This window comes from Cynocephalus volans, chromosome 2 (assembly GCF_027409185.1).
Source record: "Cynocephalus volans isolate mCynVol1 chromosome 2, mCynVol1.pri, whole genome shotgun sequence".
NCBI classification, from domain to species: domain Eukaryota; kingdom Metazoa; phylum Chordata; class Mammalia; order Dermoptera; family Cynocephalidae; genus Cynocephalus; species Cynocephalus volans.
Window position 1 is genome coordinate 205,040,409 of NC_084461.1, and position 22,423 is coordinate 205,062,831.

The following is a 22,423-nucleotide window of genomic DNA, read 5'->3' on the forward strand; positions in this document are numbered from 1 at the left end:
TTTTTTTTTTTTTACCTTAAAAACATATTTCTAACTCTATTTACTAAAAAGACAGAAGTAGTGGCACTAATAAAGCATTTAGCATCCCTAGTGCCCAAGTTATGGTCTCTACTATTTCCTACCAGAAGGATCTAAGGCTTTTTGGAGAAATGGCTGATTATAGGTTTGGGGAAATAGACAAGATAGATGCAGGATATAGTGTGCTGAAAGTTGAAGAAATTAACAAAGACTAATGGGGTTGTGTCAGAAAGACTTGGGAGCCAATTTGATAGGGCTTCCATGGGCTTAAGATAGAAAAATTTGAGCATCAAAAAAGAATAATGAGGGCCAGCCCATGGCTCACTCGGGAGAGTGTGGTGCTGATAACACCAAGGCCGTGGGTTCGGATCCTGTATAGGGATGGCTGGTTAGCTCACTGGCTGAGCGTGGTGCTGACAACACCAAGTCAAGGGTTAAGATCCCCTTACCGGTCATCTTTTGGAAAAAAAAAAGAAAAAAGAAAAAGAATAATGACTGCAATAGATAGAAAACATATCAAATATATAAAAATGCATGCATTCAAAATGATAAAAAGAAGAACTCATTGGTCATGATTTTGGGTTGTTAGGTCATTAATTTGATTATCTGAAAATTAATGAAGGCAAAAAAAAATCAAGCATTTATCCTGCCTTTCCTGTACAAACTATCTTTTGGAAATGAGAAGGTTAGTGAGAGAGAAGCCTTCTTTTTTGTGTGTGTGTGTGGCTGGCCAGTACGGGCATCTGAACCCCTGACCTTGGTGTTACAACACCACACTGTAACCAACTGAGCTAGCTGGCCAGCCTGGAACGTTTCTTTATAGAAGAATTTCAGTTAATAAATGCAGAAGGAACACTAGAATTAGAAAATTGCTGTTTCGCCAGCCCTAATGAGGATTTGGATCTAGGTAGCAATCACAAGGTGAAAGGATGATGGGGAATATAATGGAGGGATCAGTCTAAATGCCATCTGAAGCCACCAAACAGCCTTGACATTGCTGCAATTATGGTAACCAGACATGATGTGTCTCATGATACAATGTAATAGGAAGTGCCCAGCCACACTCATGAAGTGTTCTTCCCTAAAAAATTGAACATGACTCCAAGTAAGCCTAACACGAGTCTGTCAGTTTGTGGGAAATACAGGGGTCAGAGGAATGAGACACCTGAGAAGACAATCAGCCAAATCCAAAGTGTGAGACATTATGTGGGTTAAATGATGCGGTTTCTGAAATAGATTGCCGACGTGAAAGAGAAAAAAAGTCAGGGTGAAATTGTCATATAAAACGAGAGCTTTAAGTACATGATAACTAAAGCAAACCAAAAAGGACCACTCTGGCTGTTGTGTTAAGAACAGACCAGAGAACAGCCATTATGGAAAACAGTATGGAAGTTCCTCAAAAAACTGAAAATAGAACTACCATGTGATCCAGCAATCCCACTACTGGGTATATATTCAAAGGAAGGGAAATTAGCATACTGAAGATATATCTGTACCCCCGTGTTTATTGCAGCACTATTTACAATAGCCAAGATATAGAATCAACCTAGGTGGTAAAGAAAATGAGGTATAAGTACATGATAGGATGCTACTCAGCCATGAAAAAGAAGGAAGTCTTGTCATTTGTGGCAATGTGGATGAGCCTGGGAGACATTATGTTAAGTGAAATAAGTCAGGCACAGAAAGATAAATACTGCGTGTTCTCGCTCATATGTGGAAGCTAAAAAAAAAAGTTGAACTTTTAGATGTAGAGAATAGAATTGTGGTTACTAGAGACTGGGAAGGGAAGAGGGTAGGGAGATAGGGACAGGTTGGTCAATGGACACAAAATTACAGCTACATAAGAAAAATATATTTTAATGGTGTACAGTAGTACTAGGCATCTGTAATTAACAACAATTTATTGTATATTCTCAAATGGCTAAAAGAGAGATCAAATATTCTCTTCACAAAGAAATGATAAAGTTTTTCGCAACAACATGGATGGACCTTGAGAGAATTATATTAAGTGAAACAAGTCAGGCACAGAAAGAGAAATACCACATGTTCTCACTTATTGGTGGGAGCTAAAAATTAATATATAAATTCACACACACACACACACACACACACACAAAAAAAAAAAACGGGGGGGGGAAGAAGATATAACAACCACAATTACTTGAAGTTGATACGACAAGCAAACAGAAAGGACATTGTTGGGGGGGAGGGGGGGAGGGAGAAGGGAGGGAGGTATTGGTGATGGGGAGCAATAATCAGCCACAATGTATATCGACAAAATAAAATTAAAAAAAAAAAAAAAAAAGAAATGATAAAGTTTTACAATAGTGAATGTGCTAATTACTAATTTGATCATCACACATTGTATACTAATATTGAAATATAACTGTGTATGCCATAAATATGTACAATCAATGTGTTTCAATTAAAAACTACATTCCTAGGACCAGCCTGTGGCTCACTTGGGAGAGCATGGTGCTGATAACACCAAGTCAAGGATTAAGATCCCCTTACTGGTCATCTTTTAAAATAAGTAAATAAATAAATAAATTCCTTTTTAAAAAAATAAAAATAAATAGACCAGAGAAGATTAAGGGTGGAAGCAAAGAGAATAGTTAAGAAGCTATTACAAAATTCTAGGTGAGATTTTGGACACGGATGATAGCAAGATGGCACTTGAATTCTGGATATATTTTGAAGGTATAACTGACAGGATTTGCTAATGGCTAGAAAAGATGTGAAGTTTCCGAGAAAGAGTCCAAGATGACTCCCAGGATTTGGTCTAAGCAACTGGAACAATAGAGTTGCCATTTGCTGAACTGGGGAAGACTGAGGGAGAAGCAGGTTTGTGAGGAAAGATTGGGAAGAGCCCTATTCTGAACTCCATATCTTCAGTCTGATAGGCCTTTTGAATATCTACAAGCAGATGTCAGGGAGACAGTGGGGTATATGAGTGAAGTATTGAGGACAGATCCACACAGGAGATGTAAATGTGGGGGTCCTCAGCAGGCAAATGGTAGTTAAAGCCACAAGACTAGGTGAAAGAATCAATGGAGTGAGTGTAGCTGGAGGAGAGGTTCCAGGACAGAGCCTGAGAGGTGAATAGGTGGGAGCCAGCAACAAGAATAAAGGCATCCTGGAAATCACGTGAGAGAAGAGTGATCGGCTGTGTCATGGTTCTGGCAGGTCGAGGAAGGTGAGGACTAAACAATGTGGATTAAGCAATATGCAGATTGATGTACTTGATAAAGAGTAGTTTCAGTAAGCAGATGGGTGTGATTTCAAGAAAGCCTGCCTGGGAGAGAGAAATCAGAAAATAGCTCTTTTGAGCAGCATGGAAAGGAAAGGAAAGAGGTAGTGTTAGCTGGATGGCAAAGGGTGGTCTAGAGAGGGGTGTTGCTTTGGTTGTTTGAGAATAACTGTTTTATTCCTTTCAGGAAGTATTTTTGCAACAGTAATCTTTCCCCCCAACTTCTTATTTTTGACAAATACCAAATCACTGAAATGGTGGATACTGTACATGCTTCACCTAGTTTAACCCATTGTTAACATCTTACCACATTTGCTTTCTTTCTCTAAGTATGTAAGTATATTATTTTTTTCTGAGCCAGTTTAAAATTGTAGACATCAAGTTTACTCTAAACATTTCAGGATGTATCTCCTAAAAATAAGGACATTCTCCTACAGAACCATATCATTATTATTATTATTATTTATTTATTTATTTATTTTTTAAAGATTACTGGCAAGGGGATCTTAACCCTTGACTTGGTGTTGTCAGCACCACGCTCTCCCAAGTGAGCTAACCGGCCATCCCTATGTAGGGATCTGAACTCATGGCCTTGGTCTTATCAGTACCACACTCTCCCAAATGAGCCACAGGCCGGCCCACCATATCATTATTTTATCCAAGAAAGTTAATGTAACATACAGGTCATATTAAAACTGTATATTGTTGCTATTTTTGTGTCTGGTCCAGGGTCCAATCAAAGGTCACCCATTGCTTTTGGTTGTCACATCCTGAAGGGATTTTTTTAGGATGGGGGAAATAATAGTACATTTGTATGCTAATTTTAAAAATCTAGTAGAGAGTGAAAACTGATGATGCAGAAGATGGGGGATGGCTGGCCGGTTAGCTCAGTTGATTGGAGCACAGTGTTAAAACACCAAGGTCAAGGATTCAGATCCCGATACTGGCCAGCCGCCAAAAAAAAAAAAAAAAGTAAGAGAAGATGGTGGAAATTGCCAGAATGATAAAATTGAGAAGGTAAGAGAAGATAGGATGTAGTCACTGGGGTGGGGGGGTATGACCTTTGACGGGAACATGGACAGTTTATCCAGAGTAGCAGGAGAAAGAAAAGGCACAGCCTGTGGACAGGTGGGTGGGACCTTAAGGAAATTCTTTTTATTGCTTTTATTTTCATGGTGAGAATGGTATTCAACTGAGAGGAGGGAAAGGAGAAGAGATGTAACAGTTTTAAGAAAAGAAGATATGAATTCATTGTCTAAGTCATCTTCAAACTAGGGCATGCATTATCTCTGGCTATACATGAAGACTTTCCTAGAGTGTGTTTATGGATAGTCTTAAGGGAATCCTCTTGTAGACCCTCGATTTCTATAGGTATACTTCTCTGAAATGAATCTCCCTGAGAAAGGGCCTCTTGACAGTAGGCTTCCTTTCACTTTGGAAAAAGACAGACTCACCTATCCCAAATCTGAATTGATTATATCATCCCTGCTTCTTGTCTGCTTGTTGATTTTATTATTCCTTTTTTTTTTTTTTTTTAATCTAGAAAAAAATTCCTTTCTGGAACCAGAATGCTCTTCTTAAAGATCCTTTTACCCCAAATTCCCATAGCTTATCATCCTGCTAGAGTATTGCCCCTATTCTCGTTTCCAATTTTAGCCTTTTTAGCGTGTGTCTCTGATTTCTCTTTTCTCTCTTGATCTATGCTTTATCTCTGATTTCCTGCCTCTGCTTTGACTGTTGTCTTTTCTCTGATTTTCAGGCTTGGTCACGGTGGCAGGAACAGCTCCTGCACAGCCAGAGAGAGAGACGGAAGGTGATCTCTGCAGTGAAACACCATCAGCACTGGCAAAAGCAGAGATCCCTGAAGGCCTGGCTTGAATACCTGCAAGTCCGCAGAGTGAAGAGACAACAGAATGGTGAGTAGGAAGCACTGGGCTCTTGAGACAGAGGATCTGGTCATAATCTTCTGCTGCCAATGGTACTATATTAAGAAGAAATATAACCATGTTATGCCACAAATTTTGGTAAAAGGAGATTGAGGAGGAAAATACATCATCCTTGATTCACATAAGTTGTTTCCATCTGACCTTTTCTTCTATGCATATATTTTATTCAGATAGGATTTTAATTATGCTATAAATATTGTGATTATTATGACGAATATGATGATACCTCCAATTTTGTATCTCACTTTTTTTCATATAGTTGTGTCTTTAAGTAGTCCTCATAAATGTTATTTTTTAATGATTTGGTTGTATTTTACAGGATGGCTTACCTTAATTTACTTACCTGTTCTCCTACTGATAGATACCTGGATTGTTTCTATTTGTACCAATTATGCAAATGCATATGATACATGATGTTGAGTTTTTTAGCTGCTGGGTTTTTTCAGTGGCTAGCTGGTATGGGGATCCGAACCCTTGACCTTGGTGTTATAACACCATGCTCTAACCAACTGAGCTAATTCACCAGTCCCCTTGATACTGTTTTTAAGGTTTAGATTCAGAAGTAATAATACATAGGAACATGATTGTTGGTACACTCTTTGTACTTAAATTTATTGAACTTATACAGAAGTGAGTGAAGCACTGTGCTAGATTCTGGGTTAGGCTCTCTGCCTTTCCCCCCAGCTTCCCTGCAAAAATCTTCTAGGCTACCAGCACTGTCTCTTGGGAGAAGTTGATTGTGTCCATTTGAGGATAGTGAGTGGACCAACCTTCTAGTTGCCCACGCCTGGAAGGTGAAGGCATTAAGCTGTTTAACATAATGAGCTATATAGACTGATACTGCCTCCAATTACATCATTCAAATTCCAGGACTGTATTTGTCTGTTTTTGTTGCTTATAACACAATACCTGAAACTAAGTAATTTGTAAAGAAACAATATTTATTGCTTACAGTTTCAGGGACTGGGAAGTCCAAAGTCCAAGGAATACATCTGGTAAGGACCTTGTTCTTGGTGGAGATGACTCTACAGCAAGGCAGGGTGATCACATGGTGAATATGGCAGGAGCAGAGAGAGACTAACTTCCTCACTGGCTCTCCTTTTAAAGCCATCAGAACCACGCCTGTGACCACCATTAAACCATTAATGAATTAATCCATTCACTAGGGCATGGTCCTCATAATCTATACATCTCTTTAAAGCCCCCACCTTTCAATTACCATAACAGGATTTCCCACCATCTTAACACAATCACAGTGGAGATTAGGTTTCTAATATGTGGACTTTGGGGAACACAGTTCAATCCATAGCAAGGACTGATTCCCTTCCACTTTCTGGGCTTCAGCTCATCAGGCCATTAGCTGATTAGTGTTAAAAGGAGATGAAGCTGGCAGCCAGGATCAGCCTGGCTAAAACCTCAAAAAAACCTTTGCCAGCATGGCGACAGAGTTATACGTCATTGACGCAGTCCCTGAGTCCTATCCAGGAGCCATCTTGTGTAGAGGCAAAAGTAAAACAGAATCCTCTTTGAGAGCAATAGTTGCCATTCCTGCTCATCAGTAGCTAACTAGAAGCCTCAGCCCTTTGATGTAATTGATTCTGTAGCATCCTCCTCTCTAAAATTACAGACCTTTTCTCTATCCTTGTAGAGAGGAGATATAGTTCAGGGATTCCTAATGACCTTCCAGTGTTTTAAAAAAAACAAAACAAAACTGTCTTTAAGGATTCTTTGTGAGAACAGCCTTGAATCCCTGCTGACTTCCAGTAGCAGAGTTCAGCTTGTCTTAAAGATGCTTCCAGTTCATCTCCCAACCATGGGGGAGCAGCACTTAAGTTATTTCTCTGTTACAGAGATGGCTCAGCAATTCTACCGTGTCACTGTGCTGCAGATATACTTCTGTGACTGGCAGTGGGCCTGGAAGAGGAGGGAGAGCTTATATGCCCACCACGCCCTGGTGGAGGAGCTGGCCAGGAGAATGGTCCTGCGCAGGGCCTTTACACACTGGAAACACTGTATCCTTTTCAGCCACCCAGAAACGTCCACTGCCTCAGCCAGGACAGCATGAACTCAGCAGCATGTGAAACAAAAGTCATGAGATACAGGGGAAGCAATTACCAAGCAATTCAAGGCAGCCTTATCTCTGTTGACTTCTTTTTAAAATTTTTTGTTTAGTTGTGGTTATATATATAAGACTACTTTTAACGTATATTTATAGTTTAAAGAATAATAATAAAATGAACATCTGTGTACTCACCACCCAACTTAAAAAATAGAATGCTGCTGGTATCCCTGTCTGCTCTTCACTGATTGTGTTCCCTTTCTTCCCCCTTAGAGGTAATCCTGCTGTCCTGGTTATCATTTTTTTGTGTTATCATTTCATTGCTTTTCTCTCCTCACTGGGTGGTTCAAATAGCCATGTCTGTCTCTTTCTTGGTGACACTATCACTGTGATCATAGCTTTCATTTATTGAGCTTTTACTATGTTGCAGACATTATGCATTATCCTGTTAAACTTCATAACAAGCCTGTGGAGGAGGTGTCACTATCTCCATTTTACAGATGAGGAAACAGATTCAGGGGGGCTAAATGATTTTTCAGACTCACAGCAAGTCATTGGCAGAGCCAGGCTTTTTTAAACCTAGGTCTTATGCACTTGTTTAATCATTGCCCCTTGCCACAATATGTGCCAGGTGTGAGAATTTTAACTGCCCTGGACATTCATCTACACATTCATTTGTTCATTTAACTCTTGCTTTGTGTTAAACTCCTACTTAAGTTCTGGGATACAGGAAATGCAAAGACTAACAGTAGTTCATTGCCTAATGGGAAAAACAGACATGAAAATGGGTTTTTACCGTATGGCATGATAAGTGCTGTCATAAAGATTTGTATCAAGTCCTGTGAGAGCCAATGTGGAGATTCAGGCAAGGAGGTAATGGTTGTGCTGAATTAAGTCTTAGGGGATGACCAGTTCACCCACAGAGAGGGTGTTTCAGGTGGAAGGAATGGCATTTACACAGACTTAGAGGTAAGGAAAGTTATTCAAGAATCTGTAGTGAGTTGGGGTTGTGGATGGTGGGAAGGTAGATTGTAGGCTAGGGACCAGCATGTAGAGCACTTGTGTGCAGTGGTCAAGAATTTGGGCTTTATCCTAATGGCAATGGGGAGCCTCTGGAGGTTTTTAAGAAGAGAAGAGACGCAGTAAGATTTGTGCTTTAGAAAGGATTATTCTGGATTAGAGGAAGGAGGCTAGCACAGGGAGACCAGTTATGGGAGGGGGCTCGCTTATTGGTCTATGTGAGGGAGAAGTCAGATTAACTGCAGGAACAGGAGGGAATGGAGAGAGGAGACACTTAGAAGAAGAGCAGATGGGTTTAGTGACTGCTTAGATGGGGGGAGTGGGAGGAGAAAAGGTTTGAAAATAACTCCGAGGTTTTTAGCTCAAACATCTGACTGGATCATGATGCCAAAACAGAATGCTGGAGAAGGAGGAGCAGGTTCTGCTTTAGATATGGTGATTTTGAAATGTTTACTGAAATTGGTGGCAATTTATCTTGGGTATTTTTTTGCCTTTTATTAAATGGGCATCTGAGGGAAGGAAGGCAAAGTCAGCTGCTTCCCTGGGTCATCAGGAGGACACAGAGATGAACATCAGCCCACCTGGTATGTCTGCTACCCCTTACAGCCATGGCCTTTCAGGTGGGTCACTGGGAACACACTGTATGGCATGAGGACTTGCTGAGACTGGAGGCCTTAACTTCATGGCAGACGTGCTGCTTTGTGCAGAAGAAGCTGCCCAATGTGAGACGGCAGAAGAGCACCGCAGGCATAGCCTGCTGGTAAGAGCACCACAGCCTGGCACGGCTCCACTCATCAGCCTTACTCAGGCATCCACTTTTGGGGGACCCTGACCTACATCTCATTCATTAAATGCAGCCCGTTCTGGGCTAGCCTGTCATGAAGCCTTCTTTTCACTGTGGGTCTCATTTTACTTTGGGGTCAGAGATGGTAATGATGTAGGCTCAGAGGAGTTTGGAGATGTAAAGGGATCCTTCGATGTGATCTAGTCTTGGGTTTTCTTTTTAACATGGTAGAACCCTTTTTAGGGGTGGAAGCCTAATCTGTAAAATAGATCAAAGTAGCAATGCTATGGTTGAAGTGAGGTCTGGGGAGTCAGTCCCTGTTCTTCCGGATACTCATTCCCTCCTTTACCACATGAGCTGGTCTTCAGACATTTTCAGGAGGCTGTGGTGTTCCTCAGAGTACAATATGAAAACCCCTAATCCAGTCTAATCTCTTCACTTCTGCCTCAGAAAACTGAGGCCCAAGGTGTGGGGAAATTAAGGCAAATGGGCTTTGCTTAGGTCATATGTGAGGCATAACCGATGGAGCTGGAGCCAGGCCCAGATATCTTGCCTTCACACCAGCCCTGCAACTCACCAAGAACTCCTTCTGTCCCTTAATGCCACTCTAGCAAAACTGCATTTAAATTGTGTAAATGTACACACTGACCCCCACATGGTACACACACACACACACACACACACACACACACACACACACACACACACACACACAAAACACTGTAGGCAAAAAGTCTGTCTATTCTTTGAGAGGCAGAAGTTGCTGTTTGACCTTGTCTGTAGAGTTCTCTCATCTGGGTCATGGGGATCTCTCCTGGTCAGAAGTGATAGTGTATTTGTTCTTGTGCAGTATCAATGGACAGACTTATTTTTACAGATTCTACTGATTCTGGTGTTTGTAATTGGTTATGTCCTTTCTTCTTTGCACAGTATTTTTGCTTTAAAGCCCTAAAAAACAATGTGACCCATGTGCATCTCCAACAGATAAGAAGGAATCTCGCTCACCAGCAGCATGACATCATGGTGAGGGTTATCTTCTGTATGAGGGAACTTTTCTGATGGACCTTCTCATTTTGGGGGGGTGGGGGAGTAGATCCAAACCCTTTGACCTGGGTGTTATAAAACCGTGCTTTAAACAGCTGAGCCAGCTGGCTGGCCAACCTTTTCTCTTTTTTTGTTAACCTCTGTGCTTAGAGATGTGTCTAGACTTTAGACTCTCAAACCTTAATGCCTATTTTCTTTGGTAATCCATACCTACTGATAGGGAAGCTCTTGTTTTTGCCTTGTTTAATCCCATTTTTTTATGTGTTTGCTAAGATGATTGATAGTTGACTCAGAGGTCAGGGACTGGATTTTAACCCTGCCCTAGTGATACAAATATACATTAGTCTTGCATTATAGGAGGCTTTGGTTGCGTTTCCATTATAAGTCTGTTCTCTTCAGTGGTTTGTTTACCTGAGGCAACAAATGTCTGTACTTGTAGATTTTGTTTCTGGTTGTAGGAGGATCATTTTGTTGTTGTTGTTTTATGAAAGTATTCAAACATACAGAAAAATAGAAAGAATAGTATAAATAAGCATCTATATACTCATAACCTAAATTCAATAATTGTTAATATTTGCTATATTTGCTTAATTTTTTTTGCTGAATTATTTCAGTCAAATTATAGACATCATGACACTTTGCACCTGAACATTTCAGCATGCATTACCCCAAAATAAGGACATTTTCATATGTATCAATATCATCATACCCAACAAAATTAGCAGTAATTCCTTAAAATTATTCAATACTCAGTTTTCAAATTCTCACAGTTGTCCCCAGAATGTCTTTATAGTTGTTTTTTTCAAATCAGGATTCAGTTAAGAATCACTCACTACATTTGGTTATTATGTCTCTTAAAGCTCTTAATCTAGAGTAGTTTCCAACCCCCAACCACGCTTTTTTATATATATATACATTTTTTTATATTTTGTAATTGTGGTAAAATACACATAAAATTTATCATCTTAACCATTTTTAAATGTACAGTTCAGTGACATTAAGTACATTCACATTGTTGTGCAGCCATCACCACTATCCATCTCCAGAACTTTTTTCATCTTGCAAAACTGAAACTGTACCCATTAAAAATAACCTGGGCTTGCCAGTTAGCTCAGTTGGTTAAGCACAGCCTTATAACACCAAGGTCGTCAGTTTAGATATCCGTACCAGCCAGCCACCCAAAAAACCACAATAACCCCCCATTCTTTTTCCCCTCAGCCCCTGGCAACTGCTGTTCTACCTTCTATCTCTATGAATCTGACTACTCTAGCAACCTTTTAAGTGGAATCATACAATATTTCTTTTTTTTTTTTTTTTTTTCGTGACCGGCACTCAGCCAGTGAGTGCACCGGTCATTCCTATATAGGATCCGAACCCGCAGCGGGAGCGTTGCCGCGCTCCCAGCGCAGCACTCTACCGAGTGCGCCACGGGCTCGGCCCTACAATATTTCTTTGTGACTGGCTTATATCACTCAGCATAACACACACTATTTTTTAATGACATTGACTTTTTGTGAAGGACGGGTCAGTTATTTTGTACAATGTTCTTTATTCCTGATTTATCTGATTGTTTCCTTTTGATGTCATTTGATTTTCCTTTATTCTATGTAGTTCCTCTAAACTGGAAGTTAGATCTAAGGGCTTTATTAGATTGAAGTTAATGTTGGCAAGACTACTGCATAGGAGCTAATATGCGAAAAGGTCAGTTTTAATTTCTAAAATGACTTTTTAAAGAGGCATTGTCTTCTGTGAAGCCCAGATTAGGAATAACTTCTTCATCTAGATATCTGTAGATGGGAAGAACCATCCATTTGCCTTTTACTTTGGCCCAGAGTCATTCCATAGCTCAGCCATTATTATTTTGTAAGCATATGTTGTGTTGGCTGCTCCAAATTGAGGTAATTCCTGCTTTCGGGGAGCTCATGATCTGTTGGAGTAAGAATTCACTACCTAATAGGGTAAGTGAACCTCCATTTCCTTCCTGTCTTATTTCAGCTGCTGCGCAGGTTCTGGAACCTCTGGCAATCTCGAATTGAGCAAAGGGAGGAAAGAGAGCAGCTCCCCTTACTGCACGCTGCCTGGGACCACTACAGGTAGGGACTCTGGCGTCATCCTTGGGCTCTCCATGGACACCTTGTGACTCTGACTCACTGTTTTCCAGGAGAGATTGCTTACCCTTCCATGAGTTAATGCGACAGATTCAGAAAGACCTTTTGGGGACAGGGGGCCTGCTGTAAACCAGTGGTTCCTGAATTTGCATTTCATTTTTGGCTGATCAGATAAGAGGTAGAATGAGGATATTTATACTGGTTCTTAGCCACCATAGTCTGAAGTGTGTGCCTAGCTCACTGCCTCAATCTTTCAGGCATTTGTGATGTTCACATCTTAGAAATTATGAAGAAAAGGGCCAGGCTAGCTGGCTATTTGTGGCTCAATCTTGAAGAGTGCAGAGAGTGTCCTCAGTTTTTTAGGGCTAATCATCCAGTTAAAATAAATAAATAAAAGCACTACATATCTGTAAGGCAAACTCAAGAATGGATAGGAAGGAAGGTATAAAGTGAAAATAAAAGTTGCCTGGCCTCCTTCCTACAACTCCTGAGTTTTACTCCTCAGAGGTAACCACCATTAACTTTCTTGCTGCCAGAAATGTTCAGCAAATCCTCTCCTTCTCTTCCCTCCCTCCCTCTCCGCTCCCCAGAGTATAACCAACTTAATTTGCATAGTTATAAGCCCAATTTTGGAGCATTTTTTTTAAATGAGTCAGTGAGAATGCCAGTGTTTAACTGACTCAATTCAGAGTTATCAAGGTATATCATTATTCTAAATCCTGGTTTAAAAAACTGAGTGTGGCTCTCACTCTCAAATCACTTTATGAAAGAGCGCATGTCACAGACCCAGGTAGTTCTAAACAAGCCCCAGAGCTTGACTATAAAACCAGAAAATTCAGGATATCTGGGGTATTTCCTACATATTTCCTAAGTGCCAGATATACTGTGGGTGTTGGCCTAATTAGTTTTACAAGAAGGTCATCAGAATTTTTAGGCAATCCACAGTCCAAAATCAGGGGTTGACAGATTTCATGTAGATATCAGGTTTTTGTTTCCTTATCTCCTAGAATGAAACTAGTAAGCCCACGAGGTGGCTTTAACTCTCAAGAAATAACTATACCCATTTTATCTGCTGTAAAAACAAAATGAAATTTTGGAAACCTGAAACCTCAAGGGCAGTATCTTGGTGTTCTGTGTTTTATTTCAGGATAACATTGCTACACAAGTGTATCAAGTTGTGGTTACAGTATACTCAGAAGAGGCGATGTAAGCAGGTATGAAGTATGTTTTAGCAGATAGCTGTACGGGTTTACATTCTTCGATTCGTTTACTTTGGAAAGATTCTTGGAAAAGACCTGTGCCGGGAGGTCTTGTTCTGATTTGCAAGAGAGGGTACTGTGAAAGCTCAAAGTTATTTCCTCCAGTCCCCACTAGTGATGTCAAAAAGACTGTGTAGCTCCCATTCTTTCATCTGCTGTGAAAATGCAGGTGCTCTCTGAAAGTAGTGAGCTCTTACCAGCTGTTCACACCTTTATTCACATTCATTTATTATATGAGTTAGCCAGCCCGTCACCCAGTGGGACCATCAGGAGGGATGCAGAGCATAAGTTCTATAGCCCAGTGCTAAACAGTGTGCGACATGTGTACCCCAGTGGGTGGAGGAGGCAGGAGTCAAGGTGATGAATTAACGAAGGCAGATTAAGAAAGATAGATTCGGTTCCATTTAAGAATTACTTACTTACTAAGCAATTGCTATGCCTCAGACACTGTTAAGCACTGAGGATACAACTGTGCTATAAAGTAGACAAAATTCCTGCTCTCACAGGGTTTGTAATTTAGCACCAGGTAGCAGATAAGTTTGATCTTGCAGGCCAGTTCTAATAATTGTGAGTAGCTGTCTGGAATGCTGAACTAAGAAGGACTTGGAATCACATTCAGGCTTAGTGAGAATGTGTGTTCAGTTGATGATGCCTGCATGGGCATTGCTGTGAGAAGTGACCCTTTTGGCCATCTGTGGCAGTGAAACAGGACGACAGAAACCAAACTCCTCCCAGTTATTTAATTGTGCTCCCCTCCCCACCCCCATCTCCATCTTCTGCTAGAGTGTAGCAAGTAAACCTAAAGATTTTGGCTGGATCCCCATAGTTTTGGGATAGAATACAAATGTTTAGTGCGGCATACAACTCCTTTGGGAGTTAGTCCCTATCTATTTCTCTCCCCTTTCCCGTTATCACTCTGTTCCTTTACAACTGTACTCTGTCCAATTAAACTGTGAGTTGTTCCCTGAATGTACTCTGCTCTCCTGCTTCTCACTGTACCTGCAGTTCTCTATTCCTTACTACCCTTTCAGCTCAGGTGTTACCTCCTCCCCCAGCCCAGCCAACTCCTATTTGCATAGCTTTACTAGCCTTTCTCTCCTGTCAGGCTGTGAGCTCCTTGAGGGTACAGCCTGTCTCTTTCTTCTCCTTAGCCGAACACAATGCTTGGCATAGGGTAAGTACCGACTGATATTTGGATGAATGAATGCACAAATGAACAAATGAACGAATTGCCATTGATCATGTCAGAGTTTCTCCCAAGGATCATCGCGGTTTTTGGAGTTTGGATGGTACTATAACCCAGGGTATGGCTTGTTTTTGTATCACCCTTGCCTTCCACACCTAGGAAATGCTTACACTCACTGCATTCTTCAACATCCCTTTGGATTATGCGCCTGTTTCTGAAAGGACCTGTTCTCTTAAATTCATTTAATGCAAGCTCAACAGAATATAGGGAGGCCTTTTAGAAAAAGACTGAGTGCCAGGGTTGAAAGGTTGTATTTATTCAAGATGAAAAGGAAACAGATCTTTTTCGTTTCCCTTCTGGAAAGAAAGAACTCCCCTTGACACAGGGGCCCAGTGTTGGTGGAGAGTCCCGGGTTAGTGTTCTTATCTCTCACACTGCTCTGGCATGGCCTGTTTTTGAAGGCAGAGCAGGGAAAAATAGAGCACTGGTTAGTTGTTGTTTTTAAATCTTTAGCTAACAATCTATATGTCATCTCCTGGTATAGGTATCCCAAGAGCACATCAGCTCTTTCTATTTTAGGAGACAATAAAAATGTTATTTATTGTGGGTTTCTTTCTTTTTAAAAAGTAATGTATTTACTAATCACTAATAAACTTACTAATTTTTAATTTAAAAAGTAATATATACAGAATGGAAAAATGTTTGCTAATTGTTGTAGCTAGGTGTTAGGGTCATGTGGATTCATTATACTGTTGCTTCTACTTTTGTTTATATATGAAAATGCCCACAATAAAAAGTAAAAAGAAAAATAATGTATAGACATTACAGAGAATTCGGAAAGTGTAGAAAGACATAAAGAAAAAAAAAAAACAACTCATGGTCTTGCCTGTTAAGATGACATTTGGTGAGTAAACCTGGTATCTTTTTTTCCTCTGTGTGGGTAGAGTGTTGTGTACTCATATAAGCATATTGTTCTGATCATCTGTTGCCATGTAAAAAATCATCCCAAGGGCCGGCCCCGTGGCGCACTCGGGAGAGTGCGGCGCTTGGGAGCGCAGCGGTGCTCCCGCCGCGGGTTCAGATCCTATATAGGAATGGCCGGTGCGCTCACTGGCTGAGCGCGGTGCAGGCGACACCAAGCCAAGGGTTGCGATCCCCTTACCGGTCACAAAAAGACAAAAAAAAAAGAAAAAAATCATCCCAAACTCAGTGGCATAAAACAACCACCATTCTATTATGCTTAAGGATTCTTTTGTTCTAAAATTGAGACAGGACATAGTGGGGATGGCTGATCTCTGCTCCATGATTACTGAAACTTCAGCTAGGAAGATTCTAATGGCAGGGCGTTTGGAATCATCTAGAAGTTTCTTCACACACAGGTCTAGTTATTGGACTGAATGACTTGAAGACTGGGCTCAGCTGAGGGTGTTAATCAGGGAGCCTATATGTGGCCTCTCTGTGAGGCTTGGGCTTTCTTATAGCATGGTGGCCTTGGGGTAATCAGACATCAGGGCTTAATAGTGAGTGTTCCAGTGAATGAGGAAGAATCTGTATGGCCCTTTATGTAGTCTTGGAAGTCACATATTGTCACTGTCAACATGCTGTATTGGTCAAAGCAGCCACTGTCCCATCCAGAGTCAAGGGAGGGGACTTAATGAAGGAGGATCAAAGTATCTTCAGCCATGTTTTTAAAGTCTCTATACATGCATATATGCTTTTTCCCCCCAAAATTTTGGATCATAGAGGTATATATATTCCTATGTCAGTTGTCTGTCTTCACAGTGAAATGGTAACCTTTAATAATTACATAAAGGCTGGTAGCTCAGTTGGTTAGAGTGTAGCCGTATAACACTGAGGTCACGGGTTCAGATGTCCATACTGGCTAACCACCAAAAAAAATTTATAAAATAATCTGTATGGCAAATAAACAAAATCAAAAGACATATTATAGGATGGGAATAATATTTATATTTATAACACACATGACAAAGAACTAATAAATTTTTTAAGGTTCAAACAGCCCATATATGTCATTGAGTTAGTTAAATACCGACAGTAAACAGGCAATGGGTATGAATATCTAAGCCATAGGAAAAAAACTTTAGGTAAATATATATAAAAGTGTGTGTGTATGTGTATGTATATATATGAAGAGATACTTAACCCACTTTTAATTAAAGAAGTGAAAATTTTTCATTTATCATATTTTTCATGTAGCATATTGGCAAAGATCAAAAATTATGATTTTCATCTTTTCCTGAATGTTATAAGAAGCAATCTTCCCTCAAGAGTGTGACCCTGAAAGGTAAAAATTAAAGTACAAAAGCAATTTGTTGTTTTACTTTAGCTGCTACAGGCCAGAGCAGATGGTCATTTCCAGCAGAGAACCCTGACTGCTGTCTTCCACGCATGGAATAGACTTTGGCGATGGCGCCAGAAGGAAAGTGTCCTTGATGCAAGAGCAACACGTTTTCACAGGTATGGTTTGCAGCTCCTATCTGCACTGGGGCAGGTGTCCCAAGTCTAACTCTGCTGAACACACAGCTCATTTGCTTTGCTTTTCACCCTCCCAGCCCCTCATGCTCTGGTTCTTCAATAATGTGGGCTCATTGATTTCATCTAACAGGAAAAAAAGCCAGTATTTCCCCTGGGAAAACTTTTGTTCATCTTTAGTTTAAGTGCTTTCAAAACAGCTTGTGTTTTATGCCCCTATCCTCTTTACAAGCCACTGAGAGCTCCATTAAAGCTGCCCATTAGCTTGCTGGATCAGAGCGTGGTGGGACCTTGTATCACCTTGGCAGGCATTCTTGAGTGTGATTTCCCTGAACCAGTTCCTGTTCTGCTAGACCTGGCTTTTTGAAGTCTTGAAATTATAGTCATAAACAAAACTAGAAAGGTCAAGGAGCAGAGCTATATCTTTTTAGCTCCCACTGGGGCAAACTTGCTCACAGCAGGTCCTTATTACATGTTGGTGGAACATTATGGGGAAATTATTAATCACCAACTGTGTGTCTGCCACTGCAGTGGGCATTGTGTAATGGAAGAAAGAAAACAAATATATAAGCTCATTCCTCCTATGACATCATTATCTTCACTAATAATTTCCTTCTCACAGCAGTCCCGAGAAAACAGGTTCAAAATGATAAATTACTTACAGCCAGTAAGTGGCAGAGCCAGGGTTTAAATTCACATCTCCGATTCCAAAGTCCAGGTGTTTTCTACTTGATCAAAAGGAAGATCTTTTTGATGACTTCGTTGGAGCTTTAAATTTTTGTGAAGTGGTAAGACTGATACACAAGAAACAATTGAAACACAGTTCAAGAGAGTAGATCCATTGTCCTCAATTATGTAAACCACAGTTCTTCTAGAGCTCAGAGCTAGTACTGAGGGTGGCTAGGGAGCTTTGAAGTACCTGGGGAGGCTTCTTGTGAGCCGAGGGGGTGAGGAGGGATGGCCAGAGTGGGCAAGAAGAGGAGGGCCAGAGTGAAGTGACTGGACTGATCCTATCCACACATAATCCACAGATTTTTGAGCCGGTGCATGGAACCAGTAAAGTAACAGTTTTGGAGAATACCCTGAGTACAATATACATCAAGGTAGGGCAGAGAGATGCGAGAGAGGGGCATGCATAGGGAGAAGTTGTAGTGATCTTGAATTTGGAGGACTCCAAATGCTAGATTGAGAGGATCAGCCAGAATTCTGGGCCTCCTTAGCAGAGTCCAAGGAGATATTTTTAGGGAGTGGCCAAAGGGAAAAGAGGCTGACAAGAGGACAGCTCCTCCTGCAGACAGAGTGGCTTCGCCTTTACCTGGTTCTTGTATTATGGTGTGGTATAAGATTCATTCAGAAAATGGCTTCAGTACACACACATGCACACCCCTTTGTTTCCTTTACAAACAAGTAGTCATGCTTGGTTCTATTGCTTTTTGGTAACTTGCATGCTGTGGGGACCAAAAATTGAGGGTACCTTTAAAGTAGCCAAGAGGAGCTGGCCGGTTAGCTCATTTAGAGCATGGTGTTATAACAGAAAGGTCAAGGTTTGGATCCCCATACCAGACAGCTGCCAATAATAAATAAATAAATAATAATAATAATAATAATAATAATAATAATAATAATAATAATAATAATAATAATAAAAGTAGCCAAGAGGAGCCCCTAAAAGGATTTTTGCTGAGGAGCAGGCTTGGGTGATTTTAGAACTATCATTCGGGAGACAAAAGGGTGGAGGATGAATTGGAGGCGGGGAATAGCCAGGAGGCTTGAAGGATGGTGAAGGCCTGATCTAGATTTTGTCCTGTTTTGGTTCGGTTGAACCTTTTTAGAAAACATAGTTTTTAGGTTCCTGTCTTCCTGGTTCATGAGGGAGCAAAGTGATTGAGAGTGGTTTGGAAGCTGGACAGGCCTGAGTACAGACCTTTGCCCTACTGCTTGAGGGCTTTGTGACCCTGGGCAAGCCACTCAGTCTCTGAGCCTCAGTCCTCTACAATCTAAAATGGAGATGACTTGATAATTGTCCCTATCTCACAGGGTTGTCATGAAAACTAAATGGGATAATACAAGTATATGTAAAACACAAGCAGAGTGCCCAGCACAAAATATTAACTATGCCTCTAGTCCCCGGAATTGGTTCAATTTGTGACTCTCATGGTAAGTTGATACTCATAGGGTTAGTTTGGAGTTTAGCAAATTAAAGTTCCAAATGAATATGTATCTTCTATACTCTTATGGTATTTTCTTAATGCTTTAGGAATAGACAGAATTTAGGTGGAATCTCATGAATTATGACTAACAATGATAATTTATTAACCCTCCAGTGAAATATACTGAGGATGAGACAAAATTAGTTTCTTTTTTTTTTTAATTGAGATAAAATTTATATATAGTGAAAGGCACAGATGTTAGGTAAACAGTTTGATAGGTTTTCACAAATTGTACACCAGGATAAGGATAATCAACACTCCAATCAAGATATAGACATTTCCGTCACCCCAGAAAGTTCTCTTGTCTCCCCTTCCAGTCAGTCACCCCCACAGGTAATCACTGTTCTGATTTTGGTCATCCTAGATTAGTTTTGCATATTTTTGAACTTTATATAATGGGATCATACAGTATGTACTCCCTTATGTCTGGCTTCTTTTAAACTTCAGCGTAATGTTTTTGAGATTGAGCCATGTTGTCCCATGTGTTAGTAGTTCAGTATTTATTTTCTGAGTAGTATTCTGTTGTATAAATATGACAATATATTGATCCATTTTCACATATGAGTTGTTTCCAGTTTGAGGCCTTATGAATAAAGCTGCTGTGAACATTTGTTTTAGTGGGTGTATGTTTTCATTTCTCTTGGATAGATACCTAGAAGTAGACTTCTGGATTATAGGATAGGTATATGTTTAACATTATAGATGGTTTTATCATTTTATACTTTTTTAAAATAGTTTTTATCATATACTTTACTTTTCATTAGAAGTTATTTTGTATCTTTTTTATACATATAGTTGATATGTATATACATATATGTATATATACACATTTATACAATGTAGTTGATTTTTGTGTCCCTTTACCGATTCCTCCCTTCCCCCCTCCCTCCCACCCATCAACATTATATCTGTTCACTTGTCTTAACAATTCAAAGAATTGTGATTGTTCTGTCTTCTTCCCCACCCCCATTTGTTTGCGTATTTATTTATTTATTTTTAGCTCCCACGAATAAGTGAGAACATATGGTATTTATCATTTTATACTTTTACCAGCAATATGAGAATATGAGAAAATTCATATGAGAATTCTGGTTGCTCAACATCCTCACCTGCACTTGATATTATCAGTCTTTTTAATTTAGCCATTCTAATGGGTGCGAAATTCTGTCGCATTTCCCAGATGACTAATGATGTTGGGCACCTTGTTAACCCTCATTAAAAAGAAAGGAAAAAAGCCTAATTAGCCTGGAGCAGAAGCCTGTAGTTTGACAAGTCATTGACTGTCCCAAGGAGAGAATGGTAGAATAATTTTGGAATGTTATTCTACCAGAGCAAAGTGTCTTTTGTAAAGTTTTGGTTCCCACAGGATTCTAATAAATGAGTGAGATCTCACTCAGGACACCCACCCCCCAGAGAGAGCATTAATTGGGATCCGTTCCCATGACTCAAACAGCTTCCAGCACTGCTACATTAGGGATCAGATTTTCACATGAGTTTTGGAGGAGAGAACACATCCAAACTCCCTCAAGGTCATAGAGAAACAGTGATCAGTTTTGGATTGCTTGCTGTTTCTGAGGCATGATTGGGAGAAACCAGGATTCACTAGGGGTTGAGTACTATCATGGATATCCTCAGTGAAAAAAGCAAAGCATGCCTGGGACATCATTGGTAAGAAGCAATAATCACTCAAAGAAAGGAGGTCTTTATGGCATTTTACAGCTGCTGCATGACCTTGGGAGAAACAGTGTTTCTTTGCAACTGGCTTTTTCTGCATCTGTCCTCCCAGTCTGATTAATGGTAGGGCTGTTTTTATTCTTGAGTCTGAGCTGATTTTCATTCTTTGAATCCCAGATAGGATTTCACTCTTTTGACCTTTATCATGTATTTAACCATTTGTATCTTCTTTTATGAAGTATATGTTTAAGTCTTTTCCCTAGTTTTTTAAAAAATTGGGTAATATATCTTTAAAAAAAAAAAATCTTTTGTTTTTTGTTTCACTTTTTCCTCTCATTTTTCACTTTTATTTATTAGGGAGGACCCATGGAGGGTTATGTATCTTTCAAAAAAATTATTATTGATTTGCAGAAGATCTTTATGTATTCCGTATACAAATCCTTTGTTGGATAGATGTATTGGTATTGGAAATATTTTCTTCCAGTCTGTGCCTTGTCTTTTTGTTTTCATTTTCTTTCTTTTTTTTTTTTTTTTTGGTGGCTGACCAGTAGTGGGATCCGATCCCCTGACTTTAGTGTTTATAACACTGTGTTCTAACCAACTAAGCTAATCAGTCAGCTCTCGTTTTCATTTTCTGACAGTATTTTTTTTTTAATTGAGAGCAAAGTAGCTGGTTATATATATTTTGAAATAAATAAACAGTATTTGAGAAGTATTTGATTTTGATACAATCCAATCTATCAATTTTTTCTTTTATGTTTAGTGATTTTGGGATTCTCTCTAAGAAATATTTACTACTCCAAGATTTCAAAAGATATTTTCCTACATTTTCTCTGGAAGCTTTATAGGTTTAACACTTAACATTGATCTATGATTATCTTGTGTTATTTTTTTGTGTGTGGTGTGAAGTAGGTGTCAAGGTTTATTTTTTTCTATATATTTATCAGGTTTTTCCAGCACCATTTGGGTTTTTTTTGTTTGGTTTTGTTTGTGTTGTTTTGGTTGTTGTTTTTTAAAAGATGACCAGTAAGGGGATCTTAACCCTTGACTTGGTGTTGTCAGCACCATGCTCTCCCAAGTGAGCTAACTGGCCATCCCTATATAGGGATCCAAACTTGTGGCTTTGGTATTATCAGCACCACACTCTCCCAAGTGAGCCACGGGCTGGCCATATGGGAAGGTTTTTGACTATAGATTTAATTTTGTAAATAGGTGTAGAGCTACTAAGAGTTTCTATTTCTTTTTGTGTCAATTTTGATAAGCTCTCTGCTTTTCAAGGAATTTTAAAATTTCATCTCAGCTGTCAAATAAAAGCTGTTCATAGGTGCCTTATCTTTTTAATGTCTGTAGAATCTGTAATGATACAACCTCT

The 22,423-nt window shown here is 39.8% G+C and overlaps 1 protein-coding gene across 2 annotated transcripts in view; it reads left to right on the top strand.

Moving 5' to 3' along the window:
- The window catches only part of SFI1 (SFI1 centrin binding protein), a 93,405-nt gene that overhangs the window by 46,801 nt on the left and 24,181 nt on the right, over positions 1–22,423 (top strand). For both annotated transcript variants that reach the window (XM_063087215.1, XM_063087214.1), the window contains exons 9-15: positions 5,028–5,184; positions 7,065–7,226; positions 8,983–9,053; positions 10,008–10,100; positions 12,117–12,214; positions 13,377–13,443; positions 17,022–17,152. In XM_063087215.1, coding sequence (XP_062943285.1) covers positions 5,028–5,184; positions 7,065–7,226; positions 8,983–9,053; positions 10,008–10,100; positions 12,117–12,214; positions 13,377–13,443; positions 17,022–17,152 — 779 coding nt within the window. The remainder of the gene's footprint in view (positions 1–5,027; positions 5,185–7,064; positions 7,227–8,982; positions 9,054–10,007; positions 10,101–12,116; positions 12,215–13,376; positions 13,444–17,021; positions 17,153–22,423) is intronic.